A 23849-nucleotide genomic window follows, 5' to 3' on the forward strand; every position below is an offset into this window, starting at 1 on the left:
CTTTTCAATTTTTTATAAAGCTTATTACGTAAAATGCCGTCGCGATTTAACTAAACGGGTAAATTTTCGATTGAAATTAATTTGGTTAGAAAGGCTAGAATGTTAGCTTTAACAGGGTGTGTTTGTTTTTTCTCTGTGATTCGTAGTTTGGGAGAAATTGAGGTTTGAAGTTGGGTAAAATCGCGTTTTTTCTTGATAAAATTTGGTCAAGTGAGTAAAGCGTAGCTATTTTTCGTTCCGGTCGAGCTTTGTACTATAAATAGAGAGCGAAAATTGAACATAGTATCATTTTGTTCACATTTAACATTTACTAAATTCGCTACAAAATTGAATAATAAATTCTTTTCCTTTTCGATTCCCAGAGAAATTTATCCTCAAAAATGACTGGAACCGCTGCCGCTAAGAAGACCACCACCCCCAAAAAGGCCGCTGCCAAACCCTCACACCCAACTTACTCCGTCATGATCAAGAAAGCAGTGAAAGACCTGAACGAAAAGGGTGGTTCCAGCAAATTTGCCATCGAAAAATACATCAACGCCAACTACAAATTATCCGGAAACGTTTCCAACCTGATCAAACTGGCTCTCCGACGAATGGCAGCGAAGAAGGAGCTCGTCCACGCCTCCAGCAAGAGCACTGGGGCTTCCGGCAGCTTCAAACTTCCAGCGAAAGAACCAGCAGCCAAGAAATCGAGCCCAAAAAAGAAGGCAGCTAGCCCGAAAAAGGCCGCAGCTTCGCCCAAGCCCAAGAAACCCGCAGCGCCCAAGAAAGCAAAGAGCCCAGCCAAGCCAAAGGCCAAAAAAGCTCCAGCAAAGAAAGCCGCAGCTAAGAAGACCCCGGCAAAGAAATAAATTAGTTTCCAGAACTAATTTTTGCAATACAGAAAGTGAAACTCTAGAACTGTTTAGATGCATTTTGTTACTCCTTTACTGTTTATACTTTATCTTTGTTTCATAGACTAAATTAGATTAGTCTCTAAACTTTGTTGATGCAATATTTTTGAATTCAAGTCTTTTGAAACTGAACAATTCTTGCTAACATCAGAAAAAGAATCTATACTTTTCAAAAAATAGTGTTAAAGATAGAATTTAGACGAGAAAGGTTTGAGAACCAAAAAACGACAATTTTTGACACTTGTGAGATATAAATATTATTATAGTTTATTATTATTATTATTATTTTATAGAGGTTTTATTGTAAGTAATACTATAGACTACTGCTATTGTAAGCGACCACAAAAAATCGACAATTAGAAACCAAAATTCAAATGTTTTTCGTTTTTGTTTTGAAAAGTTTGACTTGTTGAAGTTGATCATTTCACGAACAGCTTGATTAAACAATTTTTATTAACATCTCAGAAACTAACGAAGCCGCAATTTTGTATCAAAATTATCAGGTAGCACTACACTGATAGGATGAAAAGGAAAACTTTAAATAATGAAGTAAGGGGAATTCGGGTGCTAGGACAGTAGATCGAAAGAAATAATTTCGAACGCAAAAATTGAGACAAACGCAAAAACTAGATCGAAGAGGGGAAATTTTTCAAATTGACTTGGCGCTCCCCCAGTCCTTTGCATATGCAATTTAGTTACTCTTGTGTTTGACCCCGTCATGAAAAGTTATTTATTTTCATAACTACCCGTACCTTGGTGACAGTGAGGTGCAGTGCTGTACCATTGACTTTCAATAGTAACCATTACTGAACCAGACAGATACAAGTGTAAATGCTTCTGCCAGTCTGCCCAGACTACATTAAGAAACATCCCACTCTGTTCCTCTTCTTCGCAGCCTAATTTACATTCTTGGTCAAATATGCACAGAATGTTTCACCACCAGACTGTGCAGACAAAGAACTCACAGACTGCACATAGCAAATTTTGAAAATTTCGAATAACTGGTGTCATGCATAAAATTTTTAAGATGGCGATACCCTGAACAGCCATTCTAGCTCTAACTAAACCATATTGGTGCGTTCATCTAAACCATATATTGGTGCATCGGCGGAGGTCGGTAGCGGAGGTCGGAGGTCGGTAGCGGAGGTCGGAGGTCGGTAGCGGAGGTCGGAGGTCGGTAGCGGAGGTCGGAGGCGGAGGTCGGCAGCGGAAGTCCCTGGTATAATAGATCGGCAACTATATTTGCAATACTTTTCACGAATATCAAAATTTTAAACCCCGATGCAAAACCCTTAACTCCAAGAAATGCAATAGGAACAGGTTTTTGTTTTATGTTTCGTGATGATGATATCTTTGGTTGTGATAGATTCATATCAAATTCCCGTCGCCTGAACAGATGTCATAATCTCCGCTTCGTTTCTGCCAATGATATTTCTGCCCGAGACCGGAAATTAGTCTTGAAAGATTCTTGCAAAAAGACGATAATCTTTCAAGACTAACATCTGAATTTCATTCTTAGAAAAACTATTGATTTTTTCCAGGAAACCTAAGTGGAATACGATAGACGTTTTAATAGATAGATTAGTTTTCGATCTACTGTTTCAATTTTACTGCTATCGCTTTATTGTCATTCCGACCTATATTTTCCTTTCGATCAAATGTCCAGTCACCTGGAATTCGGCGGGTGTAATTGCGCAAGGAGTTCAATTTTCCACGATATAGACTTCACAATTATAACTAGATTAAGCAGCATGATTGAGAAAAGCAATTGAATTCATTAGATAATATATTGAAAAGGATTCGTTAATCTCATCTTTGATAAATGGAGTCTCTCTTATTATCTGTGGTGACCGCTCTGATGGTGACCTCGAGTGGTATGTCTTTGAGTAGTCCTGTGTGTGGATTGGTGCCCACCTCGTGACCCACCTCTGAAATTAGGCCAGAGTTATGTAATACTTTAACGGTGGAATTTGCCGACTATAGAGGTTAAATGTCATTCGCCCAACGCAAAAACACGGACTGGCCGTGAGCTCGGCTTTATGAAAAGAGAAAACGTCTTAAATAGGTCGACCCAAAATCTTTTTGTGTCTAATATCGGTCAACCACGATCAAAAAATACGACAACTCTCAACTACGGCCAACGTGCCGTGGAACCTGGAACCAATAGACCCAAGAAAAAGGAAATCATTTCCTTTTGATATTTTTGTTCCACGGTCCAATTAGAAATTAGAAGCTGTTATCATAAGCAAAACTTAATTAAAGGTATGAATTTAAATTTTTGTGGTCATATTTTCATGTACACTAAACCAAAAAATAAAAGAGAAATAGGGCCAATGGCAGATTGCAAAAAATTGCAACAGGCCGTTTGCTAATACGAAGAGTAAATTATTGTCAAAAATAACACGCATGCCACACCCTCTATTTAAAAAACGATTCTACAATTATTAGCTCTTTAAAACTTATTTAGCAAATTTTGGAGTCAAATATTATTTGGCTATAGAAGGGAACCAGTTACATGAAAATTTGTTCAAAGCCAAAATACCCATCGCACAACAATACTCAATGCTATAATACCCAATAAAATTCCTTTGCTCTTTTCATTCATTAATCTGATTACCAATTAGCAGTTGGTTCTACAAGCATGTTTTAACATACTTTAGTGGTCATACTGATCACATCTTTCGGTAGTGATAGTTCCATACAAAATCCCAAGGGCCATTAGGGCATGGTCAAACGAACTATTCTAGCATAAAAAGCTTTTATTTACAATTTATGTAACCATGTTATTAATACGCTAAGCAGTTCTTGTGGTGTTTTTAACGATATTTTCGGTTGCCGTCATACAAAATTTTTATCCATCACGCGAGAGTTGTCTATCATTCTTTTCGTATTTTTATCTATAATTTTTACTGACTGACTTTTACTGATTTTCAAACATGGAAAACTATGATTTCCTGGTGGTCAACTAAGATCATCTATGATTTTTCGCCGATTAAAAAAATCATACAAAAGTTTTTACGAGCTTTGAAATTGCATATTATTTTTGTTCGATGTAATCTGCGAAAAAAGTTTTGTAATCATGTGATGACAAAATTGTACACATTCAACTGTGATGAAGTTTATTCATGCTATAGTTTGAAAGTGTATGATATAATGGTTTACCCATAGAGGCTACTGTGACCAAAAACGCATCTTTACTTTTTGACCAAAAAATAACAACATTACAGAGTATTGTAGTTTAGAAGACCTTTTTAATATTTCTGTGATCACAATCCGGGGTGGACCCAATAATTTCAAACCAGATCCAAAGGATCATTATTTATACCATTCTTCTGATATCTAACGGAACAAACGTCAAAAAAATGAAATACATTAAATTAAGTCACGCTAATGACAGTCAGATATACTTGACTGTCAACCAAAGCTAAAGCAATTGCTTATTGACTTTGTCCTTCAAACTTAAGGTAAAATAAAGTAAAAATCTGAGGGAATGGGCTGACCGAGCGGGTGAGAAGACTTCTTGAAAAACCCAAAGAGTGAAATTTGATGACTGAATACCCAGGTTGAGGTCTCAGACCGCAAATCTAATTGTCCAGACACCGTCTTAGACGAAACATATCTCTGTCCAGAATTTCCCAGACAGAAAATACCTATGTACTTATGTCCTGCTCAAAGAACATATGTTCAATATTATTGGCGCGTTCTTCATGCCGTCAAGAGAACTTATGTTCGGAGTTTCGTACACTCAAAATTACTTCTGAACAGACTTTCGTGCGTTCCAAACCAAAATTTGTGCGCTACAAATTTGAAAATTTGTGGGTTCTTGTTGAGACTATTGTTCGATTAAAAACTCCTATTTTTAGAATCTTTAGCGTTCAAAATATTTTGTGCCTTCCCAGTTTGTTTAAAAGTGCATGTGTCCGTTACTTTTATGCATTTATGGTTAGACCTATCTCCATTTTGTTCATATACGATGTACAAAACTTCTGTACAATGTTTTCATTTCAGTTGTAGATATCTTAGGGTGATGGATGCTTGTGATGAAGTGACTCAGTACTTAGTAGATTTAAAATTTAAAAAACGTGCTCAATCAATATATTGATTGAGCTGGGGTGCAAGCCATGCAGAGTTATTAAAGGTTTATTTTCTGCGACTTCAGCATTGTTCTATAGTTCTGGGCGTTGAAATTTTCAAAGCAACGCAAAATGTTGGATGCAACTTTTCCGGCGTTAAACGTTTTGAAACTTTTGAACTCAAGTGAGTTGAGGCTTTCTTCTTAAAAAGTTTTCACTTGATTGATCACTCTGGTCAGAGTGGTTAGTCAAACATGATCTTATCAGTTTTTGGTATTCTTGTTTCCATTAAAAATTGTGCGCTCAAGGGTCACTATGTTCAGGATCTCGCGCGTTCAAAATTGCCTATTTCCAGACTATCGTGCGTCCTTTTTTCTTTCCGTACCGTGCAATTTTGAACGCACGACCCTTCGTGTGTTCTTTTTGGTCTGGATATATCAGCTTTTGGTCTGGCACCTCAACCTGGGCGGAGAGCGGGGGAAGGGTGTTTGATGAGTTCCTTACTAAAATGCGTAATCAATAATCGTAGTAATTGCGGATCATTCGTCTTTGATGGATCGAGCAACAGCATAAATACCATTTGAGCCGATCAAAATATTTTTAAAAGTTTATTCCCTTTCCGTCTTTTTAATATTTAAATCCTCCGAATTTATTTCCACAGGTACAAAACCCAAAAAAGCCAAAAAAATTGGTATGAATGTTTAGTATCTTCGGTTCCCAAAGCGAGAATTTAATAGGAAACAATTTATAACTATAAGTCTCATGAGAAAATTATAATGGTTTGTAAAATAGGCAACATAGTACCGTGATCGTCCGAGAATGACCAAAAGGGCACACGCGAAGGGTGCCACAGAGAATAGGAATGCGATCCAGACACATGCCACACTACCTCCGTTGCCCATATTAGCTCCGCCATCGTACCAGCCAGTCCAACAAGCTGCCGATATTAGGGAGAATACAACTGAAAACAGAATAAAACTCGTTCTGTGGACGGGAAATAATCAGAAATAAATATAAGTGCCCGAAAATTAATGTGAAAGATTCCCGGGTTGACATGCCATCCTGAAGTGATCTCTGATCACACTGTGTCGGACGAAAGTAAACTTTGATCATACCATACCAGACCAGTGTCCACTGATTAGGTTAAAGTGCGCTCGAAGTTGTCGTTGATCAGACCTTGCCAGACAGAAATGACCTCTGATCAGACCGAAATGAGACCAGTGTACATACGAGTGTGCGACCATGGCCGAGATCAAACCCAGATCATTGTCCAGACGATTGTGCGCTCAAAATTACATCTGATCAGACTATTATGCGCTTGAAATCGCCTCTGATCAAAATCAATTGCGCTCGAAATAGTCTGATCACTATAGATCAGATCACTATGAACGAACCTCTCTAATTTGTTTTCCTCTCTAACTGTTTAGAAAAAAAATGTTTTTTTTTCAGACGCAATGGGTGAGCTTAGGCTGTTTTCCATAAGACACGTCGTGGTCAATTACAAAACGGCTGATAGGATTGACTGTACAGGCGTTGGTCGCAACAATTGTCTCTACACCAAGTGTAAACAGCGTTAACCCGAACCACAAATACGGCCACCGGTGCTGACGGCATCCCACATTGGGTATAGAAAGAAAATGCCCACTCTCTGGCTGAGACAGTAATGGCACTGATAAATACTTCCTTAAAGCTCTTCTGTGTTCCGGAATGTTGTTTCAAGTTAGCTAAAGTTGTACCCATTCGAAAAGTATCCCAACCATCATCCACCGCAGACCTCAGACCAATCTCCATAACCCCAATTCTTGCTCGCATTATAGAACGTCTAATCCTAAAGTGCTTCCTAGCTGACGACTACAACAAATGGCTTCCTTCAATTCAACATGGCTTTAGCTGCAACTGTTTAACGACTGCATTACTGGCATTGATTAATAAAATTTCACTTCTAGATGAACAGACTATCGGCAAAAATTTGCGAATTTTATCTGTTGATCTAAAAAAAAAACTTTCGATATGACTCTCTACACTAAACAAGGCGGCTCGTTAATGTGCGTTCGCACATGATGTTCCGACCCGAGCTCATCTACATTTTTGACTAAATTGTCAACCAAATGAAGAGATAACGAAAATAGATGTTTGAGTTTAAAAAAATCGTTACACAACCTAACTACTAATCGAATTACATAATGCCATCCCTTATTACAGCACCAATGATATCAGACCTTAAAGAGACTAAGAGACAAAAAAACAACAAAAAATTAGGAAAAACAAAAACTTCACAGCAAAAACTGAATATCTAAACTTAACAGAACATAGTAACAACGTCAAAATGCAGTCAGATAAAACCTTAACTAAGTAAGTTTACTTTTTCCTAACTATACAGCAGATGGAAAGTTTTCTTAATGAGATTAGGTAACAAGTCAACAAAAAGAACGAACAGTGAGGCGAAACTTAAAAATTAATCAACATTTTTTACAAGAAGTTTCAAAAATCTTAAAAATCATTAGTTTTTAAAATATATAATCCTTGACAAATTACTAAAAAGTCAATACAAAACTAAAAGGACCTGTCTTTGGTCAGACTATGCCATATAAACAAACTTAAGAGAAACTCAAAATGTTTATCATAAACATTTCAAAATGTTTATCAAAAACTTTAAGACTATTCGCTATTAACTGACTGCTTCGGGTAACATCATTCATTCAACCCTCAATTACAAGCCTATGAGACCAGTGAGCTATTTCCGGCTACCTGGAGAACAAAAACAGCAATTTCAAGAAAAAAATTGAGCGAGAAAAGTGTCGAAGGCATTAAAAAACGAAGAGCAATGGGATTTCCCTCTTTTATCAATATAATTTCAAAAAATCAACAAATATGATTAAATACATCAAAAGCACAAAATTTTTGAGAAAACACGTATTATCAACGCCATTAAATTCATTAGCATTCAACGGAAACCATTAAATAAAAAAATTATTTCTTGATTGGACAATAAGTTTGTTTGCCAATCGTTTTTCATCAATAAGACCTTACAACAAGTTATTAACTAACCAGATTAATTTTGGCTACAGTATAACTGAAAGGCATGACATTGACCGACATCAGTACTGAAAATACTGACATTGACCTACATTTCACGAAAAAAAGTTCAAATTAGTGTTCAAAAAAAATTTTCGAAAAATTATTTTTAATTTAACAGCTATTAAATTCAATAGCTTTCAGCGGAAGTTAATACATACGCTCAAAGATACCCCGATGGGAGTATATTTATGTTTGTCATGCATAGTTAATCATTAAGACATCACAATAAGTCTTATGACTATTAGAACAAAAACAAAAAAGGCGAGCGAAAACCAAAAATTCAATAGAAAAGTGCAAGAAGAACGTGTCGAAGCCATTTAAACCACAAATTTTTCATAAAACTTTTATTTGTAATCTACTGAACATCTTCCTTAAGCTAATTTGAGCTGCCAATATTTGGATAATGTGATAAGATTTCAAAAGTAACCAATAATACGAAAATATCCAATTTTTTTTTCAAATTTTTTGAGATCTTGTGTCATTGAAGTCATATAACCAATAGTTAGAAGAAAAAACCGCTAACCAGATTAAATTCAGTTGCATTACAAGGGAAGAGGGTGCTGTCACTCCTGGACTGACTCACAGTTCACCATAATAAGTTTATGATTCTTTAATGTTCAAAAAAAATCGAAAATTTTTTTAAGTCTTAGCAGCCATTAGTTGTCACTCAAAGCACTAGATATGTTCACTTAATGCTCATTATAGAATATATTGCACTGTTAGTCTTTCAATACGTGCCACAGGACTCCAAAAAATTAGTAGAATTTCAAAATGAAATACAGAATTTCATTTAAAATTACGAAAACTCAGAATCGAAGCCAAAATAAACATGAGCAATTCCTTGAAAACGATGTTTTTTGTTCATTGGGCTTCATTTGACTGTAAGGGAGGTTTTTCATTGATAGAAGCCCGATATAAAAAGTGAAAAGTTTAATTTTGAAATACTACTTTTTAAAAAGATGTTTTAATTTGGAGAAAGATTACACTAAAAGCGAACAAACATCACGTGTTCACGCAAAACTTCAATCCCCGATAACTCCTCGAAAAAAACCAAATTCAGAAAAAATCTTTTTAATTTTGAATTCTGCTCTGAACCAGCATTTTTTGAGTCTGGCAAATTTTTAACAAAGTGACCAAAAAAGCATATTTTGTGCCATTTTGGATGAAAAAATTTTGAATTTTGAAAATTTCATCAAAAATTTTAGCCAAAAAAAACTTCAATCAAACAATTCAGCAACGCTCTTCTATCTCTAACGGTAACAACAACACTCTGCCGTTAAAAATTTTAGTTTATTTTAATTTATATTAGCGAAACTGAGCCAAATTTTAGCAAACAGTACTGAAAATGTGAACAAAGTCAGTCGAATGTTCACAAAACTTTAAACCTCGATAACTCCCTGTAAAACACGAAAATTTAAAAAATCTTTCTAATTCCGTATTCTACGCTGGACGGGCTTTTTAATGATACCACTCACAATTCTCTACGATGAATATATCGGTGGGCCAAAATTGACTGAACAAAAAAAACCCAGTTGATTATATAGTTCCTCCCCCCACAAGTGGGGTCGGAACAATAATAGTGTTTCTAAGCTTCATAGAATTGATCCCAGACCCAATACGTATATCATAGGTTGAATAGATAACTGACTGAGAAACCGCTTAAAATTCACAGCATGCTCTGATATGCAATCGAAAATTAGAACAGTCAATCATGGATCACCCTAGGGTACCGTGCTAGGCTGTGTGCTCATCAATACAGCGACCTATGACATGAAACCTTTGGTAGAAGACTGTGAAATAATCAAACATGAAGATGATATCACCTGTGTTTATGCTTTTTCTACAAATATTGATCCAAACAGACAGATACTTGAGAACCTACAAACTTGGTGGTCATCGAATGGTTTCTCAAAAAACTGAATCAAAAACAAAAGTTTTAGCATTGAATTAGAGAAATCAACCAACTTCTAATGGTCCTAAAGCAAACATAAACCACGTTACAGAATTAAAACTCCGAGGTGTCACTATCGACAGTAAATTGAGTTTCCAAAAACACAAACAATTGGTACGCCGAAAACTCGCAGAAAAAATACATGCGTATCGACACGCATTCAATCAATTCCTTGGACTCGCCACTTGTTTTGAGCGCAGCCGGTTATGCATTACCAGTATGGGTTTCAGCATGCAAAGCAGATTTAGAACTTATAGATCGACTGCAGCACAGAGCAGAAAAAATAAACATGATTCACAAACCAACCTCCATCCTCGAGATGCGTAACCAAACAGACAACAAGCTATTCGTTGATATTCTAGAACCGGATCATGTCTGGAACAAATTCATACCGTGCAGATCCAGTTACACCTCTACTTTGCGATCAGCCTTAGCAAGAACCTGCTTTAAACTTGAAAGAAACTTGAAAACACTCCCCGCAAGGAGCCTAAGTTGCCATTAATGTCAGTTCTTACCATACGAATTATTCATCTCATGTTTTGATTTTAATTTTGTTTTTATTAAAATTCTAAACTTTGTTTCATTCTTCCCACGCTTTCATCAAACCCGTTCCTGAATTTTGATTCAGGCTGAATTGCCAGCCTGTTTTTCTCCTCGATATATTTCTAAATTTTAATTATGGATGAGTTTCTAAAATTTTACTTTAACCTTTCTTTCTTTCTTTCTTTCTTTCAACAGTTGACCAAGAATTCCTCTTAAGGGGACCGGCATTTGCTATCAACTGGACGCAATTGGTTCTGATCCGAGCCCTCAGACACTAGATGTCTCTGATCAGAATTCTGCCTTTTTGTTGCGTCTTGACAGAGCCAACATCTCTCAGTAAAAAATAAAAAAAAATCGAAAGAAATGGTCTCTGATCCGACCCAATTGCGCTCGAAATCTTCTTTTTTCAGACTAATTTGCGCTTTACTCCGCCTCTGATCAGACCAATCCAGACGGAAATCACCTCTTATCATACCATTATCATCCGGAAGTGACCTCTAGTCAGACCATCCGCAGACCGAAGTGACCTCTGATCATACTATTGTGCGCTTGAATCAAATCACAGACCCTGTTACTTTGGTCTCGAAACACACCGTGTGCGTTGGACTTGCGTCTGATCAGAGGTCACCTCCGTCTGAAACATCAGTTTGGGTTAGCAAAATTCAGTCGGAGATATTTTTGAATTTTGTTATTTGAGTCAACATGAATTGAATTTTGAAAAAAATCGAATAAAATAATTTGATAAAGATTGAAAAAACCATCCATATATTAAAATAAGGCACTACTTTCTCTTCGATATATCTAATAATCTTTTCAAATGTTATAACCATATAAAATTCATGTTCAAGATCCTGGTAAAATTTTTAAGCAAACATGATAAAAAACTCATCAAAAACTGAAAGTAATATCAGAAATATCTCTTCCTTTGTTATCTTTTGAGATTGTTATGAGCCCGAAATCAGATGCGGTTTCATTGTAGAGCAAAGTAAAACTACAGCAACAATTGCGCGTAAGAGTTGAAACCTAGTTGCACGCATTAAGCTGGTGGGGGGGGGGGGGGGTGGCAACAAAAAATTCTATACATTTTTCATTGGAACCGAGTTTTTAATCCATTGTTTTTTAGCTCCTACGACAGATAAAATTCTCTTCAACAAGACTTCAATTTGAAATTATCTTCGTTCTGGCTTTTTTTTAACTGTGAACCTGTTCTGTAAAAAAAGTGAATTTGTCAACCTAACATATCGCAATTTAAGAAATTATGATCTATCGTTTTCAAGAAACTCTGCAATGATTAGTGCGATTTCTTCTATTCACTTCATTTTGTGTAGCAACAATAAAAAAGGATTGGTCTAACAAAACCTTTTGACTTTGACTCTCTGCGTTGATTACTTGAAAGTACAGAAAGGTGTTCTCAAAAAGATTTTTAGCAAATTTATTGTCCTGTTGGTTTTTAAAATGTTCTGGCACTATCCGATATATCTATTGCATTGGCTAATAACTAAATGGGCTACAAACAACATCGGCAACATGATATCATGCCAGTGATGCAGTTTTCAAGGAGCATCTAATTTTGACGCTCAATTAGGATATGACGGAATCTTTTATAGAGAGGAAAAAATGAACTTTTAGATATTATTGTTTAGTTTACTGTCTGTTTTCAGGCTGCTCTTAAAAACGGTTGTGCAAAAAACTGTCTATTTGGGGCCGTTGTACACAATATTTTTAATTGAGCTGGCCAATTTGATATTCCCTCATCAGAAACGCTATAAACTGTTAAAACGCTCAATGAAACAACTGAGATTAACGTTTTCTCTTTGCTTAAATTTAGACATATGATTGGCCTCGGAGAGCAAAACAGTTTTTATATGTTTCGTACAATTCATATAAGGGTTCGCATGGACGGTCCTAAAAGGTCCCAAACCGGTCTAATAAGGAAACAGTTCATGTGTTCCTATCAATATTTCTCAAAAATTATAAAGTTATTTATCTCTGTTGGGAATGGTCCATTAGCTTAATAAATTGGAAAAAAAATGGAAAATTAAATCTTCGTAAAGTGGTACAAGTTCCGTATTTGAGCTGAAACTGTTTGTACCAATGATAGTTTTTTTTCAAAAAAAACTTGCAGAGTTCATATTGTACAGTTCTTTAGACAAGTTGCAAATAATAATTTCGTGTTACAACCCGTGTTATCGGCCATACAAATATCTCCGTAATCATACAAGGTCAAACATGACATCCTGTAATCAAAAAAGGTCATATATGATCTTAAAAAATTCCCGGGAATCATATTATGATCATACATTTTTTGAAAAATGTTCAAACGACCATAAACGTAACGCATTATTATCTTGTGTCAAGATGTGTAATTTCATTCGAAAAGTCAATATTTTTCTTTTGCGGAATCTCACTAATCATGCAAGGTCTTACATGAATCTACGATTTTGTTTTTGTATCTCCGCCGCAGCTGGTCCCCAGGATGGGAAACATACCCAGAGCATGCTGGAAAAATCTCACAATTCGAATATGCAACTTGATTTAAGGAAATTTTCCGGCATCATTTTACACCTTTTATATCACCTTATATCATGAAATTATCATGAAATTTATCAAATATGATTTCGTGGTTACAATACATTTATTATATATGATCTCCCTGTAGTCATACATCAATCATGAATGTTTTCATGCTACTCATAGTTGTCTCATAAACACGTTCTCACTTCATGATACCCTGGTAATCACACAAAGATCACGTATGATATCACCACATAATCATAAAAATCAAATATCATACAAGTATCGTACTAAAAAATGGCGTATGACTTGTGTAACATCATATTTAATCCTTGTACGATTATTAAGAAGTGTCAACCCGGGGAAAGTGGGTAAGATAATCTATGGAATATGAAATGGTTAAAACATCAAATTCGCATTTGCTTACAATTCTTTTCATAAAGTTTTACGTACCAGGAAATCAAAATATTTTTTTTTCAAATTGAATTAGTTCAGCATTTTCATAATAAAGCCTAATTACAATTTAGTTGGTTTTGGCAAGTAATTTTTCTAATCCTAAAACGTTTCTTGCAAAGTTTTGAGATCGTAAGTCATAATAATGCTCAAAAAGTACATCGGTCAAAATTTCAAATTTTTTTTCCGAAATTTTCACAATTTTCATGATTTTCCTATGAGCATCATGGGAATCAAAACCACAAATGCTCAGTCTATTTTCAGAAAAAAAGTATCTATGGGACTTATATTGCACACCATGAGTAGCAAGATGTTCTTAGGATACACTGATACAGTACCACTGTGCCGAAGATATACAATCGGAGTACAAAGTTTCAGCATTGATTTACTATGGCACTAGGGTCCGGGATCTTAACTCTAAATGTTTTTTCAAGAAGAAGTAGAAATTTTGTGGTGTTTTCGTCGTAACTGTTGTAAGAAATTTAGATTTATCTAGTTGGTATCAAGAGGTATTTTTTGTTTTCCATCGGGCTCTCTCATAATTTTCCTTTATATTTCAATCATTCTTGATTGGTTTTTGATTTGAAATCCATTTAAAGTATTGCTAAAACTATTAGAAAAGAAAATCAAACTATAAGTGCGCCAGATGTAATTTAATTTCAATATTTCATAAAGCGATAGAGCCTTGTTTAAAAAAAATTGAAACCGGCGAAAGATATCTCAAGTATGTTAAACTTACAGCATCCGGATGCAAGTGTGGTGATGCATATGGCTCCTTCAAAAGTATCGAAGATCATTGCCAGCATTAGAGACCACGTCACTATAGCTCCCATGCATGCGAGGAAAGCTAACACGTGAAACGCACGCGCAGCATTGACAACAGATCCTGTACAAAAATGACAAAATTCGTTTTATAATCATATGGTTCATGATGTCCTTTTAGCTATTAAAGAAGCTGAAAACATTGAAGTAAAAATAAATAATATGAACATTCTAACTCTAACAATGAAGTTTTTTTTTCATCTCCATATTATGAAGACACCACAAGAAGTTTTTTACGATATGTGAAAAAAACCAACACATATTTTGCACATATAAAGTTTTGTATAGCCGAACTAGAAGCTGAAGTACCCATTACAGTTTTAGGTGGATTGGTCTTTGTGATAAAATATTGGCAATCTGGTACAATTCTTGTAAAGCGATTGTTTCCTGTTATGCTGATTGTTTTACTATTTAAACCAAGTGCATTGCGACTGACTTTTATCGAATTAGCTACTGGAGTTTGCGTCCCGTTTGCTATTTACGCTTAAGTGATTATTAAATTTCTCTAATAGTATCTGGATTTTGCGTCTTTATTGACAACTTAAAATTCTAATCTCAGTTCTGAAGAGGAAATGGCAAAGTTTGAATGGCAACGGAACTGTAGCAGTGAAATTAGGAGAATGAAAGTGTTTACAATCCACTACTGAAAAGTAAATGAAGATGATCATAAGTTGATCTCGCACAACGTCAGGAACTTCAAAATGTTTTCTATGCCAACAGACAATTTCCAGTCTAGCAAAATGAACAAAATAAGTCAAGTCGAGTTTGGAACTAAATTAGAAAAAAGGTGACAATGATGCAAATGAACTAGATACTGCATGGAGTTTTGTTCCCAATATCCAACATATATGATATTTCCCCCTTTGCGGGGAAATGATAATGTAGACAATAAATTGAAATAAAATCAGAAAATTAGTAATTATTCACCGGTTAAATAGTAATATTATATTATGTTATAAAAAATATAAAGTTTTGTTTTTCACATGAATAACGTTTTCTAGTTAGATTCATCATCCTCACAGCGTTCTGCCTCGTAGACTGTCTTTCCCAGCTCCATTTGAATTTTTGGATATAGTCGCACGTTCATCTCCCATTTGAGTTGCTAGGTGAACATGCGCCGACGCATGCAGTGTCTGGTTCTGTAATTTGGTCATTACATCTTTGTGTAGAATGGATATTCTCAGTAACAGTTTGATGTTTGTTGGTCTAATGATTTCTGATTAGTTGACTTTGAATTTTGTTTCTTCTGAATTTTGCTCCTTCTAATAGAGGAGGATTTTGAGTCATAAACATCACTTACTTTGGCTGCTCTTTTGCTTTTCCGCAAAATATGCGTCAATTGAGGTGCGGCAGAGGTTGAGGTTTTTTGCTGCGTTGGTGGTCCTTCAATTGGCTTTTCGAGGCTAAAATTTAGAGTTAGGGTTTAATCCGGTCTATCTTTGATAACGTAGTCGTACTTTGGATTCCCTTCAGGAATTTGCATCTTCAATGCACGCGCAACGCTGCTGGTTGTGGAGAAGCAGGAATGAGCAAAGGAGATAATGCTAACGTCATCATCTTGTTTTTTGGATAGTTTGATCTTCTTGCTATCGAAATTTATCCAAATAGATCGTTTTTGTAATTCTGAGTTTGTTGCTCCAGTGATTTCTCGTTTACTTTTGGCGTCAATCCGCGTATTTATGTAAATCGGCAGATCTTTCGTTTTAATCCCGAATTTGGCGATATCAGGTTTCGCAGTCTAATTTCGGGTTTCTTTGGTTCTTTGATTACACTGGTTGGCGCGCAAATGACTCTCTCCACTTCTAAGTCTCTGCACATGCCCGTATCCGCCCATTGTTCGACTAAGAGATACAGACGCCCGCGTATGAAATTTTCGTATAAATATTGTTTAATTATCTTATTGTAACTAAGGTGCTGCTTGTCTAGTTTAGTTGTTATATTAGATGCTGATTATTATACTTTCTGCCAAAACGTCCCTCAACGTGGGTAAAATTTTTTACTCTTTGTTTGATTATTGTGAGTTTTTGTGTGATTGCGTGTTTTGCGTGTTGCAAGTTTCTTTTTGTTTAAACGGCCTTCAACCATGAAAATTGTCGTTTTATTGTTTTAATAAAACGTTTAATAAAAACGATTGCCCTGCAGCCATTTGCAGGTGCGTAAATAGCTTCAACCTTATTTTCTGCGCAAAATTCCTTTAATCTTTTTCCAGCTAAATACCTAGCTTTGTGTAGTCTAATATATCTTGGAAAGTGTTTACAATCCACAACTGAAAAGTAAATGAAGATCATCATAAGTTGATCTCGCACAACGTCAGGAACTTCAAAATGTTTTCTATGCCAACAGACAATTTCCAGTCTAGCAAAATGAACAAAATAAGTCAAGTCGAGTTTGGAACTAAATTAGAAAAAAGGTGACAATGATGCAAATGAACTAGATACTGCATGGAGTTTTGTTCCCAATATCCAACATATATGATATTTCCCCCTTTGCGGGGAAATGATAATGTAGACAATAAATTGAAATAAAATCAGAAAATTAGTAATTATTCACCGGTTAAATAGTAATATTATATTATGTTATAAAAAATATAAAGTTTTGTTTTTCACATGAATAACGTTTTCTAGTTAGATTCATCATCCTCACAGCGTTCTGCCTCGTAGACTGTCTTTCCCAGCTCCATTTGAATTTTTGGATAGAGTCGCACGTTCATCTCCCATTTGAGTTGCTAGGTGAACATGCGCCGACGCATGCAGTGTCTGGTTCTGTAATTTGGTCATTACATCTTTGTGTAGAATGGATATTCTCAGTAACAGTTTGATGTTTGTTGGTCTAATGATTTCTGATTAGTTGACTTTGAATTTTGTTTCTTCTGAATTCTGCTCCTTCTAATAGAGGAGGATTTTGAGTCATAAACATCACTTACTTTGGCTGCTCTTTTGCTTTTCCGCAAAATTGGCGTCAATTGAGGTGCGGCAGAGGTTGAGGTTTTTTGCTGCGTTGGTGGTCCTTCAATTGGCTTTTCAAGGCTAAAATTTAGAATTATGGTTTAATCCGGTCTATCTTTGATGACGTAGTCGTACTTTGGATTCCCTTCAGGAATTTGCATCTTCAATGCACGCGCAACGCTGCTGGTTGTGGAGAAGCAGGAATGAGCAAAGGAGATAATGCTAACGTCATCATCTTATTTTCTGGATAGTTTGATCTTCTTGCTATCGAAAATTATCCAAATAGATCGTTTTTGTAATTCTGAGTTTGTTTCTCCAGTGATTTCTCGTTTACTTTTGGCGTCAATCCGCGTAATTATATAAATCGGCAGATCTTTCGTTTTAATCCCGAATTTGTCGATATCAGGTTTCGCAGTCTAATTTCGGGTTTCTTTGGTTCTTTGATTACACTGGTTGGCGCGCAAATGACTCTCTCCACTTCTAAGTCTCTGCACATGCCCGTATCCGCCCATTGTTCGACTAAGAGATACAGACGCCCGCGTATGAAATTTTCGTATAAATATTGTTTAATTATCTTATTGTAACTAAGGTGCTGCTTGTCTAGTTTAGTTGTTATATTAGATGCTGATTATTATACTTTCTGCCAAAACGTCCCTCAACGTGGGTAAAATTTTTCACTCTTTGTTTGGTTATTGTTAGTTTTTGTGTAATTGCGTGTTTTGCGTGTTGCAAGTTTCTTTTTGTTTAAGCGGCCTTCAACCATTAAAATTGTCGTTTTATTGTTTGAATAAAACGTTTAATAAAAACGATTGCCCTGCAGCCATTTGCAGGTGCGTAAATAGCTTCAATCTTATTTTCTGCGCAAAATTCCTTTAATCTTTTTCCGGCTAAATACCTAGCTTTGTGTAGTCTAATATATCTTGGAATTCCGTGAATGTATATATATATATATATATATATATATATATATACATAAATTAAATTGAGAAATTTAATGACACTTGGACTGAATGCTTTATTTACTGTTTCTGTTGTGGGGTTTCTAGAAATTCAATCAATGGCTATTATAAAATTTTGTTCAAAATGGGGCCGCCAAATACCATATGTGATTCTTCGTTCGGTTCTTTACATTTAGTTGAAGGTGACTATTTCTGATTCTGAATCACTTTAATTTGTTATTGTCCGATATCAGTGCATGCCTTACGTTCACTAGCTTTCATTAGTATATCGCGATGAATGCATGGTCACCACATTTTTTTGTGGTAAAGAAATCATCCTAACACTGCCAGGATGATCGGAATGGATAACCTCCAATACTGCATCTTTGTTGACCTTTAGGATAGCAATCTGCTCGTCTAAGCAAAGACGGTCGTTCTTGACACTCATATCCCTCCCGTAAGAATGCATGTAGAGGCTTATCTTCAGGCGAACTTCATCGTTCGCAACAAACAGTCCCCGACCTCTTTTAGTATGGCTTCCTTTCCAGTTAGTATCGCAAGAAGATTTTGCTTAAGATCCTGTTAATCTTGTCTGTTAGAAGTTGGTCCTCCGCAGTGTCAATTGTTTTTGTTGAGAGAGTTGGGTCCGAAATTGAGGTATTGTTAGTACCAAAGTTTGTATTGGTAGATGAATTATGCAAAATGTGATCTCCGTTCGTTCGGTTTGGATTTGATGATTTGGACGACTTCCTTGAGGCATTTTTGATGGTGAAAATTTCTTGTTTGATTTTGTGTTTTTACTTTTGAGAAATGAATTGTCAAAGAGTTTGGTGCATTTGGGTGCTTGTTATTAATAGTTGGAATTTTTTTAATTTCGCAACTTAATTAGGGTTTTTTGTAGTGATTTATTGATTTGCTGTCAAACATCGTTCTTATTGGGCTGAAGTGTTCAAATTTTTCACATTCTTTACTGTCTGACTTTTGCAAGGCATTGCACTAAGTTTGTTAAACGAATGCGATTTATTTGAAGGCTTGATAAGTGGTGCAAATTGCTTTTCTATATAAAGTAGCGGCATTTGCAATGCGGCTGACGTATTTGATTTGTGTATAATGCAACCATTGGGTAGGATTAATTGCGTTGCAATTGAGAAGGGAGACTTTGAGTTTGGTGTTTGTTCTGCTGATTATTATTTTTTAATTATAATTCGTTAGTTGTAGTGAGGAGTTTTTGCTGTGCAATAGTTATTATCGAATTTTGAGTGGGGATATTGCGTTTTACTATGTTAATGAATTTTTGTAACACTGGAGGATTATGCAGGATTTTTTTGTTTTTGCAAAAAGATTTCAAGAAATATAACCGACGGAACCCATTTTGCTCCAGGCATTTGTTCAAAAGCAAAATTATATGGAATTATTAGACTATAGTCTATCAATCAACCGCGAAAGTCTGCTGTTGTTTGGTTTATTTGATCGATGTACTTTATGTAACGACAATATTTCTCGGTGATCACTCTGAAATCTTCGCCGTACAGGCATATTTGAAGTACTCCCTAGACCATAGAATTACCAAAAGCTCTAACTCATGTACATTATAGCGTACCTCTTTAGTGTTTAAAAAACAAAAGGCAAGTGCAATTGGTTGTCATCCATCTGATGTATTCTGTTCAAGCTCCGCAGGGAGTCAAGATCTTGAAGCATCACATATTACTCAAACAACAAGTTAAATATTATAACGAAAATTTCCATTTCAGTACTTTGTGCTGTTTTCTCTTTCATTACATTAGAGTGTTTGTTGTGCGTTTCAAAACAAATGAATGTAGTAGATTTTTTTTACTAATGGTCTTAACAGAGTTGTGCCAATTTGGGTTTGAAATTACTGATGTATTGTATCCAACCAAGGAACGATCGTAATCGTTTAAGTGTAAATTCAATTAGAATTTTTAAAATGGCCGCGGTTTTGCATTTCGAGTAGCAAAATAACTGTTTGAGTGGGTTTCTATCCGAGCCATTCTTTTTCTGAATTAACAAAGTGACATTTCTGTAAATTGATGATCAAATTATCCTCATCTAACCTTTTTTGGCACTTGAAGAGATATTTAATGTGCTCGAATGCTTTTCCGGTGCTAACAATTATAATGTCATCATAGAGACGAAACGTATAATGGAGACCTATAAGTATATATTCTATTGCTTACTGGATTTCTACTGACGCATCAGATTAACCGAAGTAAATTTTCAATCGATAGTATCTGTTTGATTCCCCGCCAGTAATGTTGAAATTGGAGTGTTTTGCTGTATATTAATGCAATGGTAATTAACTCTATGCATATTTTAGATCCATATTGGAAAAACACGCTGGTTGACCCGTTTTGTGTTTCTGTTAGATGTTGTGAGTTTGAAACAATTATCAATTCTGTGTCAAATTTTAGTCTAAACAATTTGTTAATTTCTCGATATGACCCTCTTTTTGCAAAAATTTGGGTTCATCATTAAATTTAGATTGTAAACTAGTCAGAACGCGACCACCTTTGCTTTGTATTTTTACTGAAGTTTTAAATTAACGATATGAGGCAATGATAATTTAATTCTTGAAATCACTTGAGCAAATTGCGACGCGGTTGCCTGCTTAATTTTGCATTTAGACTTATATAAAATTTTAATGCATTTACCCCCTTTTAAATTGTTGTTGCACGACTGCAAGTCCAAAGCTATTGAACAGATCGAGTCCTATGAAATTCTTGTAGCCGTTGCCTAACACTGCGAGAGATCCATTATCACAAATCCAATCATTATGATTTACAGTTGTGGCTAGTTTTCCTGGGACTTCTATTGGTTCGTTTGAGATGGTTTTTAAATGTTTCTCATAGGTTGTTGTGGTCCATCTAGCCTTAGAGACAGATTTTAGTATATTTTCATCAAGGTCTTTGGCTGCAATCACTACCTGAGTTGGTCGTTGAAATCGAGAAGATGTTGCCAAACATAAATTTGAGTTAAGAGGCTCTAACATGTTTGCTATTTTGCTAGAGAAAGCTGCAACATAATTATCTGAGTCATTATCATAGTTAGAGTCATATGCCTGTTCATATAGCTCTCTATTGCTAGTGACGTAGATGATTGATTCTTCAACGTCCTTTATATCCGGAGTTGATTCAATTTGATTGACATTAGTTTGTTGTGGTGGGGATGTTTGGGATTTTATCCGTTTTGGTTTTCTAAAAACCTTTACAAAATTGTTTAAACTTCCGTATTTATTACAGTTTTGCATTTTACAGGGCAATTTTGTTGACGGTTGTAGCTCCAACGTTGTCCACAGTTGCGTTAGTTGTCGGTGTATTGGATTGAGTTGGAGGCCTTTACGTTGCGATTGTATTTTTGTCATTGTTGTATGGAAGTTTGTATTGCATTTACAATTTTGATGGTTATTGACCATATTTACCAACTGAGTTTTGCTATTGTTAAAATTTTTCTTTTGATTTCGTACTCACATTTTCATATGGATACCTAATTCTAAATCTTTAGTGGGTGTTGCTTTTTCTTTGAATATTTCTTTTTGCTTTTCATAGTCAAGCATATTTAGTATAAAAATCTCACGGATAAGGGTCTTCATTGTCAAGACTACAGTTTTCGGCCTGTTCAACCAGTCGTCCGTCAAAACTTACACAAGACTCTCCTTTCCGTTGTTTAAAAGAAAAAGGACAAATCCATCATATGTGATGTTACGAGATCTGATGGCAGAGTCTTCCATTACCTTCCACAATTCTTTCACTGGTCTTTTTTCGATGAAAAAATGTGGATGTTTACATCTGAAAATTATGCGGCCTTCTGTCCCTATACAAAGGTAGAAAAGAGAGGTAGCTTTCTGGTCATAACTGTACCCCGGTTTGTCTCCACACAGGATGCCAGTTTGATCAATTTTCAGGCAATCAATTTGACAATTGACCTTGAGTTTCTGATTCCAGAATTTGCGGTTCTTTTTCGTTGACTTTGTATAAATTTCGACGGGCTCTTCATTTACTGGCTCTTTTGGGTATACATCCCCCATAGGTGATCCTTTTAGGAGAGTCTTCATTTGGTTTACTTTTTTAGCTAAGAGAGCAAGTTTTCAGTGCTGGGTCCACTTTTTCCTTGATAGAGAAGGACTGATTGTTGCCTTGTCCCAGACGGGATCTATTTGAAGAGGCTTTTTTCTAGAGTCTACTGCTGACTACGCCATGTTATGCTGATTGATTTACTATTTAGTCCAAGTGCACTGCCAAGGACCTTTAAATGACTAGCGAGTGGAGTTTGAGTCGCGTTTGCTTTTAACGCTTCAGTGATTAGTAGTTTTCTCAAATTGTATCTGGATTTCGCGTCGCGAACTTAGATCTCTAATGTCAGCTTTGAAAAGCGAATGGCAATGTTCGAAATACAACTGAACTGTGGCAGTGACAATAAGAGATTGAAAAATTTTTAAAATTTACTGCCAAAAGGGAACCAAAGATGATCATAAGTTGATCACGCAGAACGACCGGAACTTCTAAACCTTTATTATATGAACAGACTGTTTCCTGTCTAGCAAAAAGATCATATTAGGTCAATATCAAGTTTTGAACTAAATTAGAAAAAAAGTAAAAAGGATGCAAATGAACTAGATTAGGTATGGAATATTGTTCCCAATATTTAACACGTATGATACTTCCTATATCAGATTTATTCAGAGAGTTTTGTAAGTTAATGCATCCGTGTATAAAGTTTTGACCATTAAAATAACCATTCCCGGCCAAGGAAACACTCAATTAAGCGAAAGCCATTTTTTGTAACCAAAACTCAAAACGTTCAATATTGTGTGGAAACTATCTGAACAACAATTAAAACAATGAAATGTTGTACTAAAATTTTTTTTATCACTATCGTAAAAGTATAAAAGTAACTGTAAATTTACTTAACATGTAATTGAGTTATTGATAAAGTTTATGGAACATTTGCTATAATTTTTGTACTTTTCACCTTTCATCATCTTTGCCCTCCACATTACTGCTTGAATACTTTAGAGGCCAGGCCCTAGAATTATTTTGTCAATACTTAAAAAAAACATTAATATATGTCAATACATAAGAAAAAAAAATCGAGCAGCTCTAGAAAACCAATGGAAACTAATGGGTGCAATTTCATAGCACGGCCAGCATACTCTCGTTATGCAGCTCAAAAAGAAAGTTGTAGGTAAGGAAACAACAACAATATAAGTCTTAAACAATTGAAAAAAAATTTTTTGCTGTTTATTAAGGGATACCCAAGCACGGAAATGTTGATTTTAAAATTAGATTTGTTCAATTTGATGATCGTTAATGTTTTTGTTTTTAATTGAATAACCGTTTGCTATAAACTCTCGAGCAATAATAATGCAACACTTAAGTTATGTAGGTTCACGAGCTAAAAACCTTCAACATTTTTTCAAAAAATGACTAAAGAAGCCCAAAAAAATTTTGAGAGCCAAACAAAAAAAATCATTTGGCACTGTTGCCTTCAGCGTAAGTAATTGCCTGTCTCATCAAGCTACGGGAAACAATATATACTTTAAAATATCATATTATCTATAAATTCTAAAAGTTCATAAATATAACTTTCAAATTTTAATAATAAAAAGCTGAAAAAATACCTCA

The 23849-nt window shown here is 35.3% G+C and overlaps 2 protein-coding genes across 26 annotated transcripts in view; one reads left to right on the forward strand and one right to left on the reverse strand.

The window, feature by feature from the left end:
• The first annotated feature begins 299 nt into the window (after positions 1 to 299).
• Positions 300 to 1028, forward strand: LOC142340246 (histone H1-like). Its single transcript, XM_075390771.1, has one exon. The coding sequence runs from the start codon at positions 381 to 383 to the stop codon at positions 849 to 851; it is 471 nt and encodes a 156-aa protein (XP_075246886.1). The 5' UTR covers positions 300 to 380; the 3' UTR covers positions 852 to 1028.
• A 1620-nt stretch (positions 1029 to 2648) lies between these two features.
• The window catches only part of LOC142340247 (uncharacterized), a 71136-nt gene continuing 49935 nt past the window's right edge, over positions 2649 to 23849 (reverse strand). For all 25 annotated transcript variants that reach the window (XM_075390795.1, XM_075390787.1, XM_075390781.1 and 22 more), the window contains 3 exons: positions 14245 to 14391; positions 5771 to 5927; positions 2649 to 2821 (listed from right to left, as the gene is read on the reverse strand). In XM_075390795.1, coding sequence (XP_075246910.1) covers positions 2731 to 2821; positions 5771 to 5927; positions 14245 to 14391 — 395 coding nt within the window. In that variant the 3' untranslated portion in view covers positions 2649 to 2730. The remainder of the gene's footprint in view (positions 2822 to 5770; positions 5928 to 14244; positions 14392 to 23849) is intronic.

Source organism: Convolutriloba macropyga, chromosome 5, assembly GCF_964194025.1.
Source record: "Convolutriloba macropyga chromosome 5, txConMacr16.3, whole genome shotgun sequence".
NCBI classification, from domain to species: domain Eukaryota; kingdom Metazoa; phylum Xenacoelomorpha; order Acoela; family Convolutidae; genus Convolutriloba; species Convolutriloba macropyga.